This window comes from Oncorhynchus mykiss, chromosome 12, assembly GCF_013265735.2.
Source record: "Oncorhynchus mykiss isolate Arlee chromosome 12, USDA_OmykA_1.1, whole genome shotgun sequence".
NCBI classification, from domain to species: Eukaryota; Metazoa; Chordata; class Actinopteri; order Salmoniformes; family Salmonidae; genus Oncorhynchus; species Oncorhynchus mykiss.
Window position 1 is genome coordinate 29,938,604 of NC_048576.1, and position 24,283 is coordinate 29,962,886.

At 41.3% G+C, this 24,283-nt stretch overlaps 1 protein-coding gene and 1 long non-coding RNA gene across 3 annotated transcripts; one reads left to right on the forward strand and one right to left on the reverse strand.

Moving 5' to 3' along the window:
- Positions 1-3,605: 3,605 nt before the first annotated feature.
- Positions 3,606-8,141, forward strand: LOC118937657. Of its 2 annotated transcripts, none has more exons than XM_036937373.1 (3): positions 3,606-3,995; positions 6,151-7,167; positions 7,287-8,141. In XM_036937373.1, exons 2-3 carry the CDS (start codon positions 6,160-6,162, stop codon positions 7,296-7,298), a joined length of 1,020 nt encoding a protein of 339 aa, XP_036793268.1. In that variant the 5' UTR covers positions 3,606-3,995; positions 6,151-6,159; the 3' UTR covers positions 7,299-8,141. The 2 variants fall into 2 exon arrangements, with proteins under 2 accessions (XP_036793268.1, XP_036793266.1); XM_036937371.1 differs by lacking the exon at positions 3,606-3,995 and adding an exon at positions 5,496-5,556.
- Positions 8,142-13,094: 4,953 nt separating this feature from the next.
- LOC110537405 lies at positions 13,095-21,817 on the reverse strand. The gene is made up of 3 exons (XR_002475620.2): positions 21,170-21,817; positions 14,683-15,098; positions 13,095-14,398 (listed from the first exon to the last, which is right to left on the reverse strand). It is a non-coding gene; the product is annotated as an uncharacterized LOC110537405 (long non-coding RNA).
- Between the last annotated feature and the right edge of the window lie 2,466 nt (positions 21,818-24,283).

The following is a 24,283-nucleotide window of genomic DNA, read 5'->3' on the forward strand; positions in this document are numbered from 1 at the left end:
ACAGCCATGAAATCTCTATAGAAAAACATTGGCAGTGGAATGGCCCATACTGAAGAGCTCAGTGACTTTCAACGTGGCACCATCATAGGGTGCCACTTTTCCATCAAGTCAGTTCTTGATTTTCTGCCCTGCTAAAACTGCCCCGGTCAACTGTAAGTGCTGTTATTGAGAACTGGAAATGTCTAGGAGCAACAACAGTTTAGCTGCGAAGTGGTAGACAACACAAGCTCACAGAACGGGACTGCCGAGTGCTGAAGTGCTTAGAGTGTAAAAATTGTCTGTCCTCGGTTGCAACACTCACTACAGAGTTCCAAACTGCCTCTAGAAGCACCGTAAGCACAATAACTGTTCATCAGGAGGTTCATGAAATTGGTTTCCATGGCCTAGCAGCCGCACACAAGCCTAAGATCACCATGCGCAAAACCAAGCGGCGGCTGGAGTGGTGTAAAGCTCGCAACCATTGACCTCTGGAGCAGTGGAAAAGTGTTTTCTGGAGTGAGGAATCATGCTTCAACATCTGGCAGTCCGACGGACTAATCTGCGTTTGGCGGATGCCAGGAGAATGCTACCTGCCCGAATTCATAGTGCCAACTGTAAAGTTTGGTGGAGGAGGAATAATGGTCTGGGGCTGTTTTTCATGGTTTGGGCTAGGCCCCTTAGTTCCAGTGAAGGGAAATCTTATTGCCACACCATACAATGACATTGTAGACGATTATATGCTTTTAACTTTGTGGCAACAGTTTGGGGAAGGCCCTTTCCTGTTTCATCATGACAATGCCCCTGTGCACAAAGTGAAGTTCAGTGAGATCGATGTTGAAGAACTTGACTGAGCTGCACAGAACCCTGACCTCAACCTCATCGAACACCTTTGGGATGAATTGGAACATCAACTGCAAGCCGGTCCTAATCACCAAACATCAGTGCCCGACCTCACTAATGCTCTTGTGGCTGAATGGAAACAAGTTCCCGCAGCAATGTTTCAAGATTTAGTGGGAAGCCTTCCCAGAAGAGTGGAGGCTGTTATAGCAGCGAAGGGGGGACCAACTCCATATTAATGCCCATGATTTTGGAATGAGATGTTCGACGAGCAGGTGTCCACATACTTTTAGCCATGTAGTGTCAATTGATGTACTGTAGGAGTCTCTGTAGAATGAAAACATCACAGGACAAACATGGGAAGAGACGGACTTCTTGAAAAAAACGTTAAATGTCCATTATATCGTGTACAATATACTGTATTTATCTCTACTTTGCTTTATAGAAATATTGGACAGATTTCATTTTAAACACCCCAACGGTGAATGAAAAGTATTCATACTCAACTATATGACATGCGTATATTAAAATGTAGCATGCACTGTAATGTATCTAACCTGTTATATTTAAGTTTGGTAACGTCGTCTCTCACAATAATACAGTACATCGATCTTAGAAGTTTTTTTTTTACAGATATAAGGTAGACTGTTAAAGAATTTGGTCCAAGGCGTTCTCGTTTTTTTATTTTCTTATTGTCCTGCTTCAGTAATTAACGCCTTCTATTTGTTTGAAAGATAATTTAGAAAATTCAATCCATTAGAAAATATTAATTCATATTTTTTTCACAAATTTGCCAGTTGGGACATTAATTGAATAATTTTCAAATCAAGTAAATATGTTGCAAAATCACTGTTCCCAGAAATTAAGCTTCACTTCAACAGATTATTAATAAACGTTGACTCATAGATCTAAACTCTTATCTATTGAGACAGAACCATCTATCTGCTCTTCTCTATCTTTCTGAAATCATGCTTTATTCATGTTTTCACTGTATTTTGTTATTCAACCAAATCCAGGTATGTATGTATAGACACATTTTGTTTTATGGTATTTATATATCAGTACTGTTTTATGGTATTTATATAACAGTAATGTTTTATGGTATTTATATAACAGTACTGTTTTATGGTATTTATATAACCGTATATCCCAATTTTATTTTTTAAAGAACTGTACATTTGTTTTAACATTAAGTGATATGCATTTTCTTACAACAATGACATTGAATGAGCAATGGGATTAATAAATGTTCCAATGGGATGAAAAATATGTAAACCCACATTATAAAATGATAAGGTCACAATCTCAATTCTTACAGGGTCATGTCATTCAAGCTATTTTCTGCTACATATATTGGTTCAAATAGTACAAAATGCAAGGGAATAATAATGGCTGCAGTCATTTTTAGTTTATTTCTACATATGCTACAATACACCTTGGAGTCATAGGGGACTGCTTACAAATTAAGAGCAGAGACTGGAATACACACCAGCTTGTACTGCACATGGTTCCTAATAGGAAGTGATGTATTCAAAGGATGAGCTACACGTATTTGGTCTGAAAGATATAGACTGTCTATCAAACCCAAATAGCAATGTTTTATTTGGTATCATGATAACTGAATTGTAAATCTTGCGGTGTGGTCTCATTGTGTGTGCTTGTGTAAATAAATAATGGTTTTAGTGATGTCTGAATGTACTTCTTATTTTTTGTTGTTGCATACAACACTTTTACATACAACAACACGTAACACGATCTCATTACCAACTGCACATGTAAACATGGCCGGAAATCCTTGACCTTTGGCTGATGGTTTTAGAATTTTGAGAAAATCTTAATGTTGAATTGATGGTTCACAGTATTGTGAATGACTTCATACAGTAAAGGTAAAATACTTTAAGTTGTCATGACATGATCAGTGATTATCTTTTCTATATTCTCTGCATGAAACAGACATCATTTTAGCTGAATGTCAAAATCCTGGCTGGTTTAAGAAAAGGCATTCCTTGTGAAAGTAACAATATAAAAACACAAAACTATATAGTCTAATCAAAAGGTAAAGATAAGGTTTTAAAGATGGTGCTGTTCGGGAAGGCCTATATCATGACTGCACGGTGGGAATAAGCTACATAAAACAATTTGATGAGAGCTATGAATCATACTATCCAGTGAAATTGTAGTATGCCTATTTAGGATACAGACTGATCCCCACCACTTGGTTTAGTAGAAAGCTGAGGGATAGGGCTGGAGAAATGTAACCACTCTCAAATTCAAAGACAGAGCGATTGATGCAAGGACTCACAGTCATGAGAGCATTTTTACATATTTTGAAGCTATACATTCACTCACCTGAAAGCAAAAACATAAACAAAAGACAATATCACTTTATATTTTCTTTGGATTATAATCGGGAAATTAGGCAGTTGTAGCCCAAAACCATTAGTCTTATATTCTTAAATAATAAATGGTTACTTCTATCATTTTCGGAAATTAGTAATAAATGTCATAATCAATGTAATAAATTAGTCATTACATTGGTGTGAGTTCAAGATAAATTGTATGGTCATAAAGCGTTACTGATAAATGTAGCATCAACTGAACGCTATTTCTGTTATCTGCCAAAGGCGGTAATATATATTCTGGGTTGTAGGATTATACGAGTGATGCGTGATATTGCCCATCCTAATGGAGCGGACTCAATCTGAACTGTACCAGAACCAGAGCACGAAGGCTCCGCCTACTCAGCTGGAACTAGCTCGAGCATTGGTCTGCATTGTGTTATATAGATAAGGATTCTGTGGGAGTGATTTGACTGTACAAAAATTCTGATTGGTTTGAGACTTTATCAGTCAAGGTAGCAGTAGCAATAGAGGCTTTCAGAGATAAATCATTTGACACAATATATCAACTGTTTCTGGTTACTGTCATTGACATCGAGTGATTAAGCCTGTTATTTCTCGGAAACTAATAGCAGGTGTCATCAACCACGCTCGAAGAGTCAGCCATCAAGCCTGGCCTTTTTTCTATTCGATTTGCTGCTAAACCGAAACGTCTGAGCAATTACTGGTTGATTCACATCTTGTAACACTATTTAATTGCTCACAATGCAGGACACAGCATCGCCAATAAGCAGATTCATTACGCGTTTCACGGATTTCCAGGAAGACCGATAACGAAAGGTAAAACTTGGATGAAGAAATGCATGTCATAGCCACATATTTTCTTGTATGCTACTTCTATTAAGAACAATGATTCATTTGGAAATGTACTATGTTTTGCTGTGTATATGCGCCAGTCGCTCTCTAGAACTTGCTTTAGGCCTATAGCCCAGTGGACTTTATCGGTGTCTAATATACATATTTATACATTGTGTGAAACAGTGTGATCATATGGAAATAATGCAACCGTTCGCCGCTGCAGTTATTGCGACGTGTCATTATGTCTCTAATACGAATCTCGGGTAAATATGTTTTAAAATGGGTATGGAAGTTTTCAAAATTTAACGGTCCTTTTTCGTTTCAACTATGTATATTTCTGTAGCCTAGTTACTGTTGTGTTGTTGAGCGCACGAGGGCGGGGCCAACCCAAATAAATGTGGGGAGGGAAAAACGAAGACAACAAACCCTCCAAATGTAGGCCACCGTGCGTGACCCAATTCCTCGTAACACAGCGACTGAATATGGAACACGGCGTTCCCCCGCCCCTCGTCACCGCTCGGCACAGTTCCAGGGCAAAGCTCTGTGTTTTACTGTGCCAGGATGGTAGGTTCAATAAAAATGACATTACAAGAAGTAGGTTATCACTATATAACACTGGATTCTAAAGGGATTCCTCGTATTGCTGTTATTTCACAGTCTCTACTGATGATGGCAACAAACACACACAAAGTATTTAAAAGAAACAAAATAATAGATTCACTATTGGATTGTGAATCAGAATGCTTAATAGTAGTCAAGTTTATCTTCTCCGTCTTCCCTTGAATCAAGCCATACTTCTAAAAGTGAGCAGGGTGAAGAGTTTTGTATTAAAGTATCGGGTTTTCTTTGCTCAAGCAGCTGTGTGACAGATATTTTGTTTTGGGCCCCTGGCAGTGTGATCAGTCTGTCTCTGACCTACTTTCCTCCTAACTTCATACCTGCAATGCTATTAATATCCCTGACATGGGGTTGGAGGAGCAGCACACAGCATATTCAACTGGACCTAGTTTTACCCTTATTATCAGTATCTCATCAACATATTATTATATTATACAGCTGCCTATAACTATTTCCTATTAATTATTGTGGTCAGGTCAGGACAACCTACTTCAGGGAACTTCAGCCCTGTTCACAGAGACCAACCCTCCTGTAGGTTTTCACTCCAACTAACCTGGTTCAGCTCATCAACCAGCTACTTATTAGAATCAGGTGTGCTAGATTAGGGTTGGAGTGAAATCCTACAGGACGGTAGCTCTACAGGTACAGAGATGGCGAGCCCTGGCCTACTTAATACCTGCTACTTCTTAGCACAGGGTTTCACAAACTCAGTCCTGCCCCCCCCCCCCCCCCCCAGGCCCACCCACTGAGGAGCCAGGCCCAGCCAGTTTCATCAGCTGTCCATGTGGCTGGCCTTAGACTATCCCGCAGGTGAAGAAGCTGGATGTGGAGGTTCTGGGCTGGCGTGGTTACACATGTTCTGCGGCTGTGAGGCCGGTTGGATGTACTGCCAAATTCTCTAAAACGACGTTGGAACTGGCTAATGGTAGAAAAATTAACATTCAATTCTCTGGCAACAGCTCTGGTGGACATTCCTGCAGTCAGCATACTAATTGCACACTCCCTCAACACTTGACAGATCTGTGGCATTGTGTTTTGTGAAGAAAACTGCACATTTTAAGTTACCTTTTATTGTCCCCAGCTCAAGGTGCACCTGTGTAATGATCATGCTGTTTAATCAGCTTCTTGATATGTCACACCTGTCAGGTTGATGGATTATCTTGGCAAAGGAGAAATTCTCACTAGCAGGGATGTAAACACATTTCTGCACAAAAGTTTAGAGAAATAAGCTTTTTGTGCATACAGAACATTTCTGGGATCTTTTATTTCAGCTCATGAAACATGGGACCAACACTTTACATGTTGCGTTCATATTTTTGTTCAGTATACATACATTTGATTGACACATCTAGGAAAAAAAGCTGGAGATACATTTAAGTGAAGTAGAACAAAGTTTTATGAATAATCTCCATTATCCTTCCACAGTAATGTTACTGGATATATTTGGAAATGCTTAAAAAAATTCAAGTCTGATTTTACCAATGTAGGTTATCTTTAATTGTGTTTGATGTGTTTTCAGAGGCCAGCCATGGAGGACAGGAGAATTCTCCCTACAGGGGTAGCAGGTGATCCAAAAACAATGGGCATACCCTTAGAGGTCAAAACTGAGCCGGACACAAACACCCGTAGGGTGAGAGAGGAGGCACTGCCTACCATACCCATCAGGGTTAAAAAAGAGGACGTCTCTGACGTGCCACTCAAAGTGCCCAGATTCCAGTACGTGGACTTTCCTTCGCTGCACCAGTGCATCCAGCAGCTCACCGTGCCACCCTTGGACAGCTGGCTGGAGGGTTGCCCTCTGGCCCTGGGAAGACCCTCTGGAGGATGTGCCCCTCTCACTTCCAAGGAGAAGGTTCCCAAGTTTAAGTATGTGGATTATCCCTCTCTGCACCACTGCATCCAGCAGTTGTCTGTGCCGCCTCTGGAGAGCTGGAGCTCGGGGTTGGCCAGGCCAGGGAGTGCGGCGACAGGGGGACCTGGATCCACCACCTCTCAGCCCAGCTTTGTGAGGGGGAATCAGACAGGACAGGGAGATGTTTCAGCATCGGCTCAAAAGCAGGACAAGTACACTGCTTTCCCCTTCCCTGGTCCTGACCCCAGTTCCATCCAGTTTGTGAACTCCTCAAACCAGGCATCCCATAAGCCTCAACTGCCTCAAATGCGCTTGAGCAGTCTGCCCCGAGCCAGTCCCGCAGTAAGCTCACAGGGGGAAGAGGCTCACAATAAGGTGGTGTGTTCAGATCAGCTGTCTCAAAAGTCCTCTAATCCCAAATCTTGGGTTGCTGGAATGAAGCGTGTCAGAGGAGCAGGGCTACTCCATCAGAGTAATAGGAAGTCAGCTGGTGATGATAATTGGCACGCAGACCTAAAGAAATCTCCAGAAAGTCATCAAGAGGCCAAAGTGGAGCTCAGTGACTCTCCTGACCTAGGGCAAGGTTTTTGGAGAACCATCCCAGAGTCTGTCTGCCCCTTTTGCCAAAATATGTTTTCAAATCCAGAGGAATTGCGGATCCACCAGAAGAGTCACAGAGAAAAGGTGAGTCTGTAGTACCTTGAAAAATGTTCTGAATATGTGACAAATCCTTCTTTATCCAATCAAATTGTGTATCAAAGAATGATGAATCTTGTCTCATGATGTTTGTCATATAATTTCAGAAGCCACATTGATGTCTTGACCAAGGACACGTACAGCTGACAACAAGGAATATCTTCACAACTGTGCATCTCCTTCAGTACTTACTACACAGGCGTGGATTGTGGCAGTCATCTTCACAAATTATTGGTCACCTGAAAGGGGTCCACTGAGGTGGTTTTGAGTGTTGTGTGTTTATCTTGATGACCTACTGTAAGTGAGGGACTACAAACAAACTCCTTTAGCTAAGAGCCTAATTCATAATTCAGTTTAGGAATTAAATGTGAAATGAAATGTAATAGATTGCCCTGCAGTGGCTCTTGATAGTCTTACAACTCTTCATTTACTTATGGGTTAATTTGCCAGGAGGTGGTACACATTAGATTAGATATAACAGGAAAATCAACCATTCGATGTTTCAATTCAAATGTCAGGAATTCGATTGAAATGCAAAGCAATGCATTCATTTTTGTGCTGCGGTAGTTGAGAATTTAGTTTTAATTTATTTTCCTTAAAAGGGATGCCAATGTTTTCCTGTTTACAAGCTCTTGTTGGTGAAGTTTCGCTTTAAGGCAAAAAACATTAGTAAATTGGGGTATCAGCACCTTGTTCACTGGAGATGGCTGCCTGTTCAGTATTTTTAACATAATTATCCAGCTTTGGATGCCTATAAAACTATTAGCTTTTGCTGCGAAACAACACAGGCTTCTTTATTATTATCTAATGTTTTTATGCTTTGTATTTTGATGTTTCTTTTTTTACAATGGTAATTACATATTATTGCTTGTAATGTCAAGAAATAACTTTACACTTTTCTTAAACTTCGTTTTCAATTGTCTGTGTGCATTAAAGCTTTTCTAGTAAAGATTATTACTCTACTTTCCAGCAAATGCTATACGCATACAAGTGTCACATTATTTTCAGTACATACTATGGTAGCCTACACTACACTGTTCTCTAAAAAAAATGCCAAGAAAACATCCATGATTATTAAGAGTTCAACCTTTCCATCAACAACATAATTACAAAAACTATTTGTGATGATGTATGGCTATGCCATTTAAAACTAGGCCCAAAACAGTCAATGTAAATATTCCGGGTGGCCATTTGATTAATTGTTCAGCAGTCTTATGGTTTGGGGGTAGAAGCTGTTAAGACCTAGACTTGGCACTCTGCTACCGCTTGCTGTGCGGTAGCAGAGAGAACAGTCTATGACTTGGGTCTTTGGGCCTTCCTCTGACACCGCCTAGTATATAGGTCCTGAATGGCAGGAAGCTGTACTGGGCCGTACGCACTATACTTTCTGTAGCACCTTACGATCAGATGCCGAGCAGTTGCCATACCAGGCGGTGATGTTGATGGTGCAACTGTATAACATTTTGAGGATCTGGGAACCCATGCCAAATCTTTTCAGTCTCGTGAGGGGGAAAAGGTCTTGTCGTTCCCTATTCAAAACTGTCTTGGTGTGTTTGGACCATGATAGTTCGTTGGTGATGTAGACACCGAGGAACTTGAAATTCTCGACCCGCTCCACTACAGCCCCATTAATATTAATGTGGGCCTGTTCGGCCCTCCTTTTCCTATAGTCCATGATCAACTCATTTGTCTTGCTCACATTGAGGGAGAGGTTGTTGTTCTGGCACCACACTGCCAGATCTCTGACCTCCTCCATGTAGGCTGTCTCATCATTGTCGGGGATCAGGCCTACCACTGTTGTGTCGTCAGCAAAGGTGTTGGAGTCGTGCTTGCCCTTGCTCATAGGTGGAAAGGGAGTACAGGAGGGTACTAGCTCGCACCCCTGAGGGGCGTGTGTTAGTGTTGAGGATCAGCGTGGCAAATATGTTGTTGCCTACCCTTACCACCTGGGGGCGGCCCGTCGGGAAGTCCAGGACCCAGTTGCAGAGGGAGGTGTTAAGTCCCAGGGTCCTTAGCTTAGTGATGAGCTTTGTGGGCACTATGGTGTTGAATGCTGAGCTGTAGTCAATGAACAGCATCCTCACATACTGTAGGTGTTCCTTTTGTCCAGATGTGAAAGGGCAGTGTGGAGTGCGATTGAGATTGCGTCATCTGTTGGGGCAGCCTGCCAGACCATAACTAAATGCTTTCATATAAACAATGTGGCATCACTGGCATGGGACCTTCCATTCAAAGAATAGGGATATTCCACTTGGGATGCAATGTTTCACTTACACATTACAACTACAGCTGAGAGCTGTGCAGCAAAAGTTTGATTGATGAGGACTATGCGAAGAAGACCTAAAGTTAAAAGTCTGTCTACTGAAAACCCTCAAAATAATAGATTTTAAGGTAAGGGTTGGGGTTGGGGTTAAGGTTAGGGACATCGCAAGGATCCAGAAAAGGGATCTGGTAACCCAGAAGTAAATTCGGTCAGCTGCATGATTAACTCTGTCTGTGCTTCTGTGTTCATACTGTAGGTGCAGAGGAAAAGGTGAAGCGAGAGGATTTTCTCTGCTCAAAATCCAATAAATGGCCTAGCTGGCTTCTGGTTGGCAGGTCATTTGACAGTCACCCAATAGCGCCCGTACTACACTTGGTTTGTTGGCAGGTGCCGCTGCAACTGCGAGTCACTCAATAACGCCCCACTGGATAAACCGGTGTCAGTGTCAGATCTGACTGCCTAACTAATCTAACTCACTGTTGCGCCGATCTGCATCACAAACATTTTGGAAGCTGTTTCACTGATTCTCTTCCATAACTCCACCCCATAGTTACTGTTGCTATAACCAGCAGTTACTGTTCCTCATCTGTGTGGGAGCGGTTCGTGGGAAAAGGGGAGAGATTGGGCAAAGTACTGCAAGCGAACGTTAGCTAACAAGCTAGCAGCTAATTATGCGGCTATATATTGCATGTAACTAGCTAACTAGTTAGCAACTCGTTTGTTACTGTATAAAATAGTATATAGACGTGTTGATTGTATTCTCTGAACTAATAGCTTCAGCACCTTGGTCAGTTAGTTTCCAGGCCAATAAGCTAGCTAGCAAGTTGTGTGGTCATTTAGCTAGATAGCTGCTGTGCAATATAATCAAAGCCATTTACAACCTCTAAACACATCATTGGAAAGTGTCAAGTTGTGTGTATATGTCAGCATTTTAAGGGATAAGTAGATAAGACAATCTACTAAAATCATTCTGGTTGAACACATTTTGGCACACAGTGACTGTGGGAGAAGAACCCCTTAGGCTGAGTTTCATTACAGTAGGCTATTTGAGTTTGTCCTTGGTGAGACAGTCTTTACAAATACTGCTGGTTTATCATTTGATAAAGTTTGTGCAGGTCCTGTTCTGACTGGAGATGTCCACCTGACTGCCCCTCCAAAACCATATTTTGTGAAACAGTAAAACTTGCTTGTGTAACGGATGTGAAACTGCTAGCTAGTTACCGCCCGGGTATGGGCGAGGGGACGGTCTAAAGTTATACTGTTACACTTGACTCAATACTGTTAATGCCGCTAGCCCTTAGTATAGCTATACTGCATAATTACTTTTTCTTTGCAAATGTCGACTGGAAATTCAGAGGCATAATAGCCGATAAGTGTTTAGTTAGTTTATTGCTTTGTCATGCCCATGCCATAGCAATCAGTCTGCACAATTAACAAATAATTGTATTAGTGACCTGTGATAGAGACATTGTTCTACAGGTAACAGTTATTCGTGTCCTTGGAATCACTGGTGTTCAAGAAACATGTTACAATTTACACAACATGTTCAACTAAGTTTCCTTGATAATGGTTTCTAACATACAATTGCCAGAACTTCACTGAAGAGCAAGAACATTTTTGTATTGTAATTCTATTTGTAGAACACCTTATTGAACATGTGACTTGTTTCTGGTAACAAAGTGGCAATGTAAATTTGACTGAACAGTTTCGCAATAGTGGATAAGTCTGCCCTCTTCTTCCTCATCAGTACAGTTAGAAACATTAGCAGTAGAATTGGGGACAAAGTGATGTTCCTCCTCTGTTTCTCTCAGCTATGGAGACAGGTCATCAGCCTGAAACATCTGTGAAAAAGGAGCACAACTTATGTATTGGTTAGCATGTGTGGAAACTTAAAACAGAAGAGGTCAGTCTAATGCACCAGGGTAGTCAAGGACAAATGAAGTGTGAATTAGACTTTCTGTGTCCCGATTCACCACCCTTCTCCCCCACCATACATTTATAAACATTGAATTGATGTCGTCATTGGCTATAGAGGGAGTTTCCATCATAAAATCCATGACACTGCACATTTTGGGAGATGGGTGGACAATCAGGACTTACGCCTTACGCCTTTACCCTAAGTCAAAGTAAGCACTCATACAATCACCCTCATGGGCTTAAAAGGAATAGACGGGTGTAAGGAATATGGTGGAACTGCAGTTGGTCAGTGGAACAACTACCTTCTCATAGTTTCCTGAGGGTTGGAACACAAAATAGATTAGTTGAAAGGCACAGTTTCAGTTCTCGAGCAAATTAACTTGTATAGAAAATACTTTTCTTCCAAAGATAACTTTTGTAGCCTTCAAATATCACATCAGAAAAATGAAACTGAATCAGACTATTTCCAGTCCATATCATAGGTCATACCCTTTCAGAGACTCTGGTACTGTCGCCACTGTTAACAACTGACAATATTTACTTGGTATGCATACAAGGCAAAGGTAAACATGTCGTCCCCAAAAAATTATTCCGTCCCCTTGGGCCAATTGAGATATTGCGTGTGATTAACACATTTCAGTTATTTACTATAGTTCCTGCCTTGGGTCAATCAGTATAATTATCTAAATGCTGGATCTCTATGGCAAGATGCATCATTCCCCCAAGTGCGGGCAAGTGTTGTCTGAGATATTGTGTGTGACGAATGTATGAATGGACAGAGACATATCCACAGTCTACTACCCCATTTCATTGCGGGGGACAACAAAACCCCGACTTGTGTGGTGGAAAGTAAAAAAACAGCATAGTATGCCTAATTAAACAGCATAGTATGTAATGAATTCATTTCCTCTACATATCCTCCCTTTTGAGACTAAGTCTCAACCTAATAGGAAATGACTTACGAGCATTTCCATCAAACAAGCATTAACATGAGGGGAAAGAGGGAAAGTAGAAGACTGGTCACTATGATGGTAGTGGCCTTTAACTTTTTCACACCACCAACATATGGGTGTGATCATTCTACAGTGGTCCCTGCAGCGTACGCTCAAACCGATGTGATTAGAATGCTTATTTAGAACGTCCAGTTTTGATTGGTGCAACAGTCAGCATTTGAGCTGACCACACTGTTTTTTTCACAGAAACATTTTGCACAAACACAGTCCTTATATAGTTATGTCCAGAATGTGACCAGTTTATTTTTGGATGCAATGTTCAGACATTCACAGAAGTAGCTACAACATAACACAATCTTCCAAACCGGAAAATGTAGGCTAAATTTATCCTAGCGCTAACTGAGGAAAGATTGAAGTAACATAAGCATTCATATTTTCATAACTCTCGGTTGATAGAAACTACAGCAGGAATTAGCTAATAGCAATTACTATATAAAAATAATCACATCATGGGTGAGCTCACCATTGATCTAAATAATTGTGTAAAACACTTTCTAGAAATTGAAAGTAATCCAACAATGGGTTGTATGTGCACGCCACCATGTTTGTTTTTTCTCATCAACCAAAGATAAGAGGAGACAAGATGGGTTTGGTCTGTTTATAGTATGCATGTTGAAGGGGGTGTGTGTTATGGATTTATTTTTCTCAATAATGACTAATTATGTATACATATCAATCAGGACTGACTAATCAGAATACTATTATGTACTGTATATGTATGAATTTTCTTTTAATCCTAGTACTGAATATAATGTGTGTAATTATAATCAAGAATTAGAACAATGACTGTCTGTTCCGTGGTAGAAATGAATGAACGTATCGTCAGACTGGCTAGAATGCTTATCTACACAGGAAGACCTTGGCTCAGTCATAAATGATCTAAATTGGTGTGGGACGATGCGGGAAGGCTTGAGAACTATACTGCCATTGTACAAGAGTGGAGAAGAGACGGGACAGTTCGAAAACTAATGACGTCATTTTCAGTTTATAACCTGTGGTAAATTGTATCGTGTTCAGTACTCTCGAGAATAAACGCTACTGATTGATTTTGAGACTGGTCTCTGACCATTTTATGCAAATAAGGGTCTTACAAATTCTTAGGAGTGGGCAGTGTTTAATTGAATTGGTTAAATAAAACATAAAGGAATTTAATTCCTGCAACAGTGTGTCGTCTACCATCGTTCACATCCCATCATTCACTTCTGGAAGTTTACTCAAAAAGTGAACCCTCCCTCACCTCATTTTGTTATAAAATCCTTGGTCCGACAGACGTTTACGTGAAACCCAGAATGCGTTGTATTTCAACAAACATGGCTCCACACATAGCTGGAATTAGCTTAGCTCATCATAATCAGTACAACCTTCATAAAAGTATTTTACACACATAATGTGTCCATTACAATCTATGCAAGAATCGGAATGCATGATTTGTCACCAGTACTTGAAAACGTGAATAAAACAGTATATAAATAAATAATTACCACACAAAACATTTTCTGATAATGATGTATCGATACAATTGGCACGTGCCGGCAGTCAATCACGTAACCTCTCACTCCCACTCTGAGCGATTCAGTGTTGTTCTTTCTGTATGTAGCTAGTGAGCTAAGCTGTAGCATTAGCAATGTCTTTCAAAAGGAGACAACTCACAAATGCGGAAAGATTTTGTACAATTCTGACAAAGTCAGGAATCAGATTCTGACAGTGACAATGAGGAGCTGCCCCCCAACCTTCTAGCCATTGAGAACCCTGAATCTGATGACCCCTTGTCCCCTGACGAAGCCCGAGGTCCCTTTGAAGATGCTGGTGTTGAAGGAGGCAGACTGACAGTGGATAATGTACAGGAGGTCTGTGGTAGCTGGAAGGCTGCCAGCCATTTCCTGGCCCTGCTGCTTGCTTTAATGAGTCCCAGTCTGGATTGCAAAGCCCCTTGCCATTTCCCTCTGAGGCAGAGTGCTTCATGCTGTTTCTGACAGAGGAGCTGGTGGGAGACATACTAGAGGAGACCAACCGCTATGCCTTGGAGCTGCAGGAGAAGAGAGAGCCAGGAGTGAGGGGGAAATTCGCTAAAAGGGTGACAATCACAATTAGTGAAATGCATACCTTCCTGGTGACAATCCTTCTCATGGGAATAGTAAAACATAACTCTCTAAGAGAATACTGGAGCACAGATCCTATGTTCGCAACTCCCTTCTTTGCCACCCTCTTTTCCCAAGGCTGCTTGCTATTTCTGCTGCGATGCCTGCATTTTGTCAACAAATCTACTGCCAACCTAAATGACCCGTTACACAAAATACGAAATGTTCTTACCAGCTTGACATTAGCATTTGGTAGGGTCTTTGTGCCATACAAGGACCTATGCATTGATAAGTCCCTGATGTTACGGAAGGGTAGGCTGGCGTTCCACCCAAAAGGCAAAGGTTTGTGGTCAAGTGCTTTGTTATGTGCGACGTGAAGACAGGATTTGTCCAGGACATTATAGTTTACACAGGATCCACCATTGACATCCAACATTATGAGGGGCTTGGGGTGTCTGGTTCCATGCTGGCTCCATGCTGGCTCCTCATCTCGGCAAGGGACACACTTTGAATGTGGACAATTGGTACAGCAGTCCCACACTCTTCCAGCAAGTGTTTTCTTGCTGTGTTTTCATCCAGTACTGTTAAGGAGTGAACTTTAGGATACTAAACCTGGCCTCAATCTTCAACTCCAAACATGTCCAGTTTCTGAAAGTGCAGAATAAAGAGGAATTATTAGTAATTAGAATACAATATCAGGATATAGCAATAAAACAATATTACAAAGAAGTAACACTGCTATAAAAATTATAAAATTGTATTGTCAAAATCAATAATATGAGTCATATAACAGTAAGAAACAGTAACTGTTGAGCTCCACAAGAGTGCAGGGCAGAACAGGGCTATGCTAAACATGCCAATTGAAAACAAACCATGGTCATAAGGCCAGGGTAGCTTCAAAAGCCAACACAAGCTAATACTTCTCCGACGCAATTATCATTGTTTTACAGAGCTAATAGAAGAATGTAGGTAGCTACATAAGCACGATTTACTCAAACACCATAAAGGTTATGAAATTAGTCATGTTACCTTGCGTGTCCGCGGTTATAAGGAATACACACACATATATTATGCTCCAGACATACTGTGAGCTATAGTAGAAACAACATAACGGCATACAGAAACTTGTACAATGTAATAAGGCACTTACTTTGTTAGAAACGCACACATGTTCAAAGTTATTATCATTTAGTAATGAAAACAATAATGAAGGTGAAGCGGAAAATGCTAAAAAGTTTGTGCAGGTCCTGTTCTGACTGGAGATGCGCAAATGTCTGCATACTTGATCTGCGTGTCACACCCTGATCTGTTTCACCTGTCTTGTGCATGTCTCCCCTCCCCACCAGGTGTCTCCCATTTCCCCCTATTATCTCCTGTGTACCTGGTTTTCTGTTGGTCTGTTGCCAGTTCGTCTTGTTTTGTCAAGTCTTACCAGTGTGTTTTCCTGTTTTCCAGTATCTCTTGTTTCTGTTTTCTAGTCCTCCCGGGTTCTGACCATTCTGCCTGCCCTGACCCTGCCTGCTGTTCTGTCCGATTTCATTTGCCTTGGATTACTGACCTCTGCCTGCCATTTGCCTGCCCCGTTTTGTAATAAACATCTGAGATTTGAGCGCCCTAGTTTGAGAGCAGTGCAGATGAACTATCCTGTTGTGTAACTGACATCATGTGTATTAAAAACTCACGCTGGGGCAACCGCTAGATATATTTGGAAGTCAAGTGTGAAAAGGTTAACTCTACCTTGGGAGCACCATTTACAGAATCTTCGCAGTGGGCATGGCCTATGCACATGCTGCACCATTAACTCAATGTTTTTAGATGGGTGTTATGGATTATCATCATCTCCATCAGACATGTAATCAGGCATAGGAAATTAATCTGGTTTTACTGCACAATTTCTTAACACAAGATATAATAAGCATTATTGCAAAAAAAATAACTAAGCCATAAATCAACCAATGGAATATTGTAGCTCCAATAAGACCAAATAATGACTGAACCCATCCAAACGGATTCCAATCGTTGTCTGGTTGGTGTTCATTTGCGAGATCACAGCTGAGCTCTTTCAGATGTTTCACATTTTTCTCTTATGTCATTGGGCCAACTCACAATAGCATCTCTGAATTCTTTATTAGATTGGAATTTTCCGTCAGCAGGGAAATGCTGCCCAATTTTATCCATGATTAGATTTATTTTCATATTTGAGCCGAATTTGTAGAATGTTCTCACACTTCTTTAAGTGCCGCTATGGCTTTGCTATAGTTAACCTCTTCTATTCCAACTTTTACGGGAGTGTCAGAGACAATGGATGACATTTCAATGGTGGTTATTTCTGTGCCTCTCTCAACGGTGTCCAGGGTGTTTAGATTTCCTCACTCACGGTTTTAATATATGCCAATCTTAACCATTTTCCAAGGTAGTGATACCCACTTCCCTGGAGAGTAGGTATGGTATTTGTGCCTGTTGATTGGTCATGGCACCTGATACCTTGTATTAGAACCAATACTGAAGCTTCTGCCAATTTACTACTGGAGAATATGGGAGACCTAATGTCTTATACCATTCTCACGCTTCAAATATCACTGTTGTTGACAACACATATTACCAAAATTAGGGTCCATCGTCCATCCATAATACAAATATCTCGTCAATACACACACACTCAGGAAACAAAAACAAACACACTCCCTCAAAATACTTTTTAATCACTCTATGTAATTTTACATTTTGTACCCACATGGTAGTTCCTCCAATGCAAATATCCATGTAGGGTTTAAATTTATAGCTGGTTTCCCAATCATAACCAACTGTTCTACCAGTCCACTGATTCAATTATTTTCTTTAACAATGTTTTCTAACCTGCAGGAATGTTTTTCTATCTTCTATCTCAGGATTGTGCCCAGGGATCACATAACTCGTAACCATGTCATGTCATCCCATGTCTGCTTCTGTGCTCAACAGAGAACCCCCCTACCCTGCTCCAACAGGGCAAGTCGTCCCAGAATTTCTCCTTTAATTAAAGATATCTCTGCTGCAACAGAGTTCCTAATTAAAAATTATAGGACTTCCCCTATTAGAAATAACTGAGTTTCTAACTAGGGGTGTCTTTTGTGCCAACAAAATACTTAAAGTGCACAATCTGTTCCCAGAACAGGATTTTCTATGATGTTTGAAAGACAATCAGTCTCACTCTTAACTCCGTATGTTCGGGATGGCGTATCCGTCCACTAACGCTCCCTGCCGGGTTCGAGGCAGGTCCCTTTCTGCTCAGCTTAGTGTGGGCTCCCTAAGCCACGTCTAACGCAGCCTCTGTGCGGAGATAACCTTGGTCACCCCGGGAACGAACAGCAGACGGAGTTAGCCATCCTATGTCTTTGCCAAATTGTGATGGGAATTCTAACCAAAAGAAGAGAGACTGTAGATTTCTTCAAACAGTAAGATTTGCAACAATGAGATTTGCAACAATGGAGTAATCAATAATTACTCATATAGTTCAGAGTTGAATGCCCAATGAACAGTTGGCTCTCTCCTTTTATAGAAAGTACATCCTCGTATCTATGTGACAGTTGCAGATGTGCATAAACAGTGCCAGTGAACAGAGTTGTAAAAAGTAGTTTAGCTCATCTGTGCAGATCAAGATAGCTGATATCGCCACCATTCTATGTTCCTCCCTGCAATTCCCACATAGCTAAATTCCTGCCGATTGTAAACACAGGTCACATACTGCGGTCGTACCCAAACGGCTCCTAAATCTGTATGCTCGGATTTATGACTAAGTCACACAAGACAGGTTTGTAACAGTAAAAAATACTAGGATATAACAATGTAAAATTCTTTAAGTAAAAAACAGCATAGTATGTCTAATTAAACAGAATAGTATGTAATAAATTAATTTCCTCCACATTTGCAACAAGCAACATGTTATATACAGGAACTCAGTGGGAGAGGATGGGACTACAATATGAATAGAATTAAATGTCATGCCGTAGAGTATCCCGTATGTTCTTTTGTTGGCATAGAGGTGATTGAGAGAGCACACAAGGGCTACGTCCCAATTCTCCACCCTTCTCCCTAAGTATGCACTTCTTGTCATGAATTGAAAAGCATAGGATTGGTGTAAGCATTGAAAGGAGGGCGTTTCCATTGCTAAATCCATGAAAAAAAGTATAGAAGTGCACACATTGGGAGAAGGAAGAGAACCTGGACACAATTCAGCAACACAATGTAAGTCCAACTCATTTGAGTACTGCCTATGAGGAGAAAGAGTGTTTCACACACAGTCTGTGACACATGATGTGTCTTTGGGTTGCACAATCAGTGCCAAGTAATGACTTACAAAGACTTGGAATCATAGAGTTAGATACAGTACAGAATCTATACCTGTATGCTTGCAAGCCCTCTACCTCCTATCTATCCAAGCAGTAGTACTTAATATGGGACACCATGTTACAGGGCCGGCGAATCAGTTAGACAGGCCTTTGAATTCCACATTTTTCATGGGATCTCCTATGTGCGCACGACAGTGAAGAACCACCGTACCTGTTTAGCTAAAAGAAACAAAAAAATGTGCATGTTATTTTGGCATTACTTCATGCATATCAGTTTGCAAACAATGTAAAAACATGAATAATAATCCTTGAGTTTAATAAAGCCGCATACAAACATGGAGGCGTTTCAGCCTAGCTCAGTGATTTCTGTGGTGGAGGGGCAGCCATCGAAAGCACAGAGCGTAGGTGTTATTAATTTTCTCTAGTTGCACCATGATTGGCTCAGTGTTCTGTCACTCATGGGGACACAACATCACTGCAGAATCTTCAGGAAGAGCTAGGCAGTTCAAGCCCCCTTGGGTGCTGCCATTGATTTACATTATAAGTGCTCATCCACGAAGGCTCAAGGTCATTGGCCATAGATATAATGATGCCAAATCACGTTATATCTAAGGTAGCTTTGATTGGACTGATCATGTCAACATCATACTTTCAAAATCTTATCTAGCAAGGTAGCTAGCTAGACAAGCAGTCATCGTCATGAATACGCTTGACAATCTACTGGCAAATCCTTTTCAATCCTTGTCAAATGAAGAGAAATTATAGATAAAACGTATCGGTGCTCATCGCCATTGGACATAAACATTAACCAACAAGTCGGAAATCCCAAATTCAACAATGAGTGGTTTGGAATGAACCAGTGGCTAACTGCAATGCAAAGCAATCACTATTTTGCTTCCCCTGCTTGCTATTCGAGGAGAGAGTGTGTGGTCCAAGTCTGGGTTTAAGTATTTAAAATATCTGTCTGAAAGAGTCACTTTTCCAAGCTTAAAAGGATAAACATTCACACGCAACACCATGGGACAGAAAAGGTTGAATAGATTGGCCAGCTGTCAATCCAGCATGACTTCTGCCGTGTTCAAAACAACTGGGAACTTAGAAATCAGAACTTGGAAATATCTAACTTCGGTGTATTCAAGACAACTGGGAACTTGGGAAAAAACTAACTCAGACCGGGAAAATATGCGGTCGTCCAAAATATGCGGTCATCCAAATTCCAAATCGCGAACTCTGGTCTCTTTCTAGAGCTCCGACTTTATTAAGACCTGAAGATCACTGACGTCATGATTCAACCTTGTTTTTTTTGAGTTGCCAGTTATCTTGAAAGTACCATATATCCAGAGAATGCCAAACTTTAATGACAAAGTGTGCCCACAGAAGGTCTGCCACGCCACCTTCCTGTTCAAGTGAGCACAACACAACAACGGTCCAAAAATAAGCCTGTCTTGTATGCTGCTGTATAAATTATGTAATATGCCAGGGATATATGTATACTGTAGCTAAGACAGTAATACTATGTGTATGTTGTGTAGTAAGCTGTTAGTAGCCCATGTGTCTCACCCTAAACATTTAGTCCCCCTCTCCCTCTCAGATCTTAGCCTATAGCCTACAGTTCGGACTTGGTGGTGCACGTTAAATAAAGGTTAAAACAACAACAACAAAAAATGTTTTATTCTATAGCCAGTTTTAGAAAAATGTCATCATCGAATATTGTAAAAGCTTTCATTGTCTGTTTATATGCCCCTGTTATTTATCCTACATTTCTGACTTAGTGTACAGGGAGAATACTGTAAGAACGGCCCATGTTCTGAATTCTGTCGCTGTCCATTTCAAAAGTGCTGAGCAAATAGGCATATTGTCTGTCTGAGCTCGCTCATTGTCTTAACAAAAAATTATGGCTTGCCTCGTCCTCTCATCGTCCCCTTGTTATATTGCCTATATAGGTCTGTCTCATTAGTATCTAATTCATATTTTTAGGCAATGTTGGAATGATGCATTTCTTTGTTTTGCTTATTTTGTTTATTATAATTAGCTCATATGCTTTTCTCCACAAGGAGGGGATACTATAATGTTGTTCGGTCTGTAACCATGTTATGAAGAGAAAGTTCAGTAATAGACCCATGTAATTCAAGTTGATTTTACGAGGGTTGTGTTGATTGCGCAATGCCGTCTCTGCATCGGTATAGGCCTATTGCCTGTAAGTGGATCCTCATGATTGTTCCCTTCCTTTTTTGACCACATAGGCATAATAATAATAATAATCTCGATGCGGTAACACATGGCAGCCGGTGCCAAATGTAATATCTAAATTACCCTGCAGTAAACGCCTCAACATCTTGCTGAATTTATCTGAACACCGATCTGAAACTGGGGGAAACGTAGTCGAATATTTACCTTTTCTACGCCGTTGGGTGGACGGCGTTCGCGCATGTTGGATGCATCTATGTCTTGTCGTTTGTCGTTATCCGACTGACCGGTGTTGCCAGGGGAGCCATCTTCTGCCTCTCCTCCCCCATCGGATAGCGGAGTCGAAGGAGCACAACAAGAGGAGCATGGCAATCAATGATGGTCGCATGTCGTGAGCCATGGAAGCCGAAGACAGCATCCTCGTGCAACGCAGTCTCCACTCCCAATGAGAAATTGATGATAAAAAGATTGTGGGGGCTGCTTTGTTAGACTTCAGTGCGGATTTTGAAGTTATCGATCATAGTCTGCTGCTGGAAAAACGTATGTGTTATGGCTTTACACCCCCATGCTATATTGTGTAAATAGAGTTACGTGTCTAACAAAACACAGAGGGTGTTCTTTAAGCCCAGACTTGGACCACACACCCTCTCCACTGAATAGCAGTCCAGTGATTGCTTTGCAATGCTTGCAGTTAGCCACTGATTCCTTTCAAACCACTCATTGTTGAATTTGCGATATCCAACTTGTGCAATGCTTATGGCCGATGAGCACCGATTCGTTTTATCTATCATTTTTCTTCATATGAAAAGGATTTGCCAGTATATTGTCGACTTGATTCATGATGATGGCTGCTTGCTAGCTAAGATTTTGAAAGTATGATGTTGACATGATCAGTCCAATCAAAGCTACGGTAGATGTAACGTGATTTGACGTCATTGTATATGTAGCAGGTGAGTCTTCTTGGATGGGCTCTTCTAATGTAAATCTATGGCAGCACCCAAGGGGCTTGAATTTTCAATCTCTCCCAAATCAAATATTATTGGTCACATACACATGGTTAGCAGATGCTAATGTGAGTGTAGCGAAATGCTTGTGCCTCTAGTTCCGACAGTGCAAGTAATATAACAATTCCACAACTACCTAATACTCACAAATCTAAAGGGATGGAATAAGAATATGTACATATAAATATATGGATGAGCGATGACCGAGCGGCATAGGCAAGATGCAACAGATGGTATAAAATACATTACATACATACAGTGCCTTGCGAAAGTATTCGGCCCCCTTGAACTTTGCGACCTTTTGCCACATTTCAGGCTTCAAACATAAAGATATAAAACTGTATTTTTTTGTGAAGAATCAACAACAAGTGGGACACAATCATGAAGTGGAACGACATTTATTGGATATTTCAAACTTTTTTAACAAATCAAAAACTGAAAAATTGGGCGTGCAAAATTATTCAGCCCCCTTAAGTTAATACTTTGTAGCGCCACCTTTTGCTGCGATTACAGCTGTAAGTCGCTTGGGGTATGTCTCTATCAGTTTTGCACATCGAGAGACTGAAATTTTTTCCCATTCCTCCTTGCAAAACAGCTCGAGCTCAGTGAGGTTGGATGGAGAGCATTTGTGAACAGCAGTTTTCAGTTCTTTCCACAGATTCTCGATTGGATTCAGGTCTGGACTTTGACTTGGCCATTCTAACACCTGGATATGTTTATTTTTGAACCATTCCATTGTAGATTTTGCTTTATGTTTTGGATCATTGTCTTGTTGGAAGACAAATCTCCGTCCCAGTCTCAGGTCTTTTGCAGACTCCATCAGGTTTTCTTCCAGAATGGTCCTGTATTTGGCTCCATCCATCTTCCCATCAATTTTAACCATCTTCCCTGTCCCTGCTGAAGAAAAGCAGGCCCAAACCATGATGCTGCCACCATTATGTTCGACAGTGGGGATGGTGTGTTCAGCTGTGTTGCTTTTATGCCAAACATAACGTTTTGCATTGTTGCCAAAAAGTTCAATTTTGGTTTCATCTGACCAGAGCACCTTCTTCCACATGTTTGGTGTGTCTCCCAGGTGGCTTGTGGCAAACTTTAAACTACAATTTTTCAGTTTTTGATTTGTTAAAAAAGTTTGAAATATCCAATAAATGTCGTTCCACTTCATGATTGTGTCCCACTTGTTGTTGATTCTTCACAAAAAAATACAGTTTTATATCTTTATGTTTGAAGCCAGAAATGTGGCAAAAGGTCACAAAGTTCAAGGGGGCCGAATACTTTCGCAAGGCACTGTATGAGATGAGTAATGTAAGATATGTAAACATGATTAAAGTGACGTGTTCCATTTATTAAAGTGGCCAATGATTTTGAGTATGTATGTAGGCAGCAGCCTCTGTATTAGTGATGGTTGTTTAGCAGTCTGATGGCCTTGAGATAGAAGCTGTTTTTCAGTCTCTCGGTCCCAGCTTTGATGCCCCTGTACTGACCTCGCCTTCTGGATGGTAGCGGGGTGAACAGGCAGTGGCTCGGGTGGTTGTTGTCCTTGATCTTTTTGGCCTTCTTGTGATATCGGGTGCTGTAGGTGTCCTGGAGGGCAGGTAGTTTGCCCCCGGTGATGCATTGTGCAGACCGCACCACCCTCTGGAGAGCCTTGCGGTTGTGGGCGGTGCAGTTGCCGTACCAGGCGGTGATACAGCCCGACAGGATGCTCTCAATTGTGCATCTGTAAAAGTTTGTGAGGGTTTTAGGTGGCAAGCCAAATTTCTTCAGCCTCCTGAGGTTGAAGAGGCGCTGTTGCGCCTTTTTCACCACATTGTGTGGGTGGACCATTTCAGTTTGTCCGTGATGTGTACGCCGAGAAACTTAAAACTTTCCACATTCTCCACTGCCGTCCCATCAATGTGGATAGCGGGGTGCTCCCTCTGCTCTTTCCTGAAGTCAACGATCATCTCCTTTGTTTTGTTGACGTTGAGTGAGAGGTTATTTTCCTGACACTACACTCCGAGTGCCCTCACCACCTCCCTGTAGGCTGTTTCGTTGTTGGTAATCAAGCCCACCTACTGTTGTGTCGTCTGTAAACTTAATGATTAAGTTGGATGCGTGCATGGCCACGCAATCATGGGTGAACAGGGAGTACAGGAGGCACAGCCCCCACACCACTAGAGAGATATCTTCAACCAACAACTTACTACCCTGAAACAAGGCCAGTATAATACACAGAGATCTCCCCCACGGCATGAGCCCGAGGGGGGCGCCAACCCGGACAGGACGATCACGTCAGAGACTCAAGTGATGCATCCCTCCTAGTGACTGCATGGAA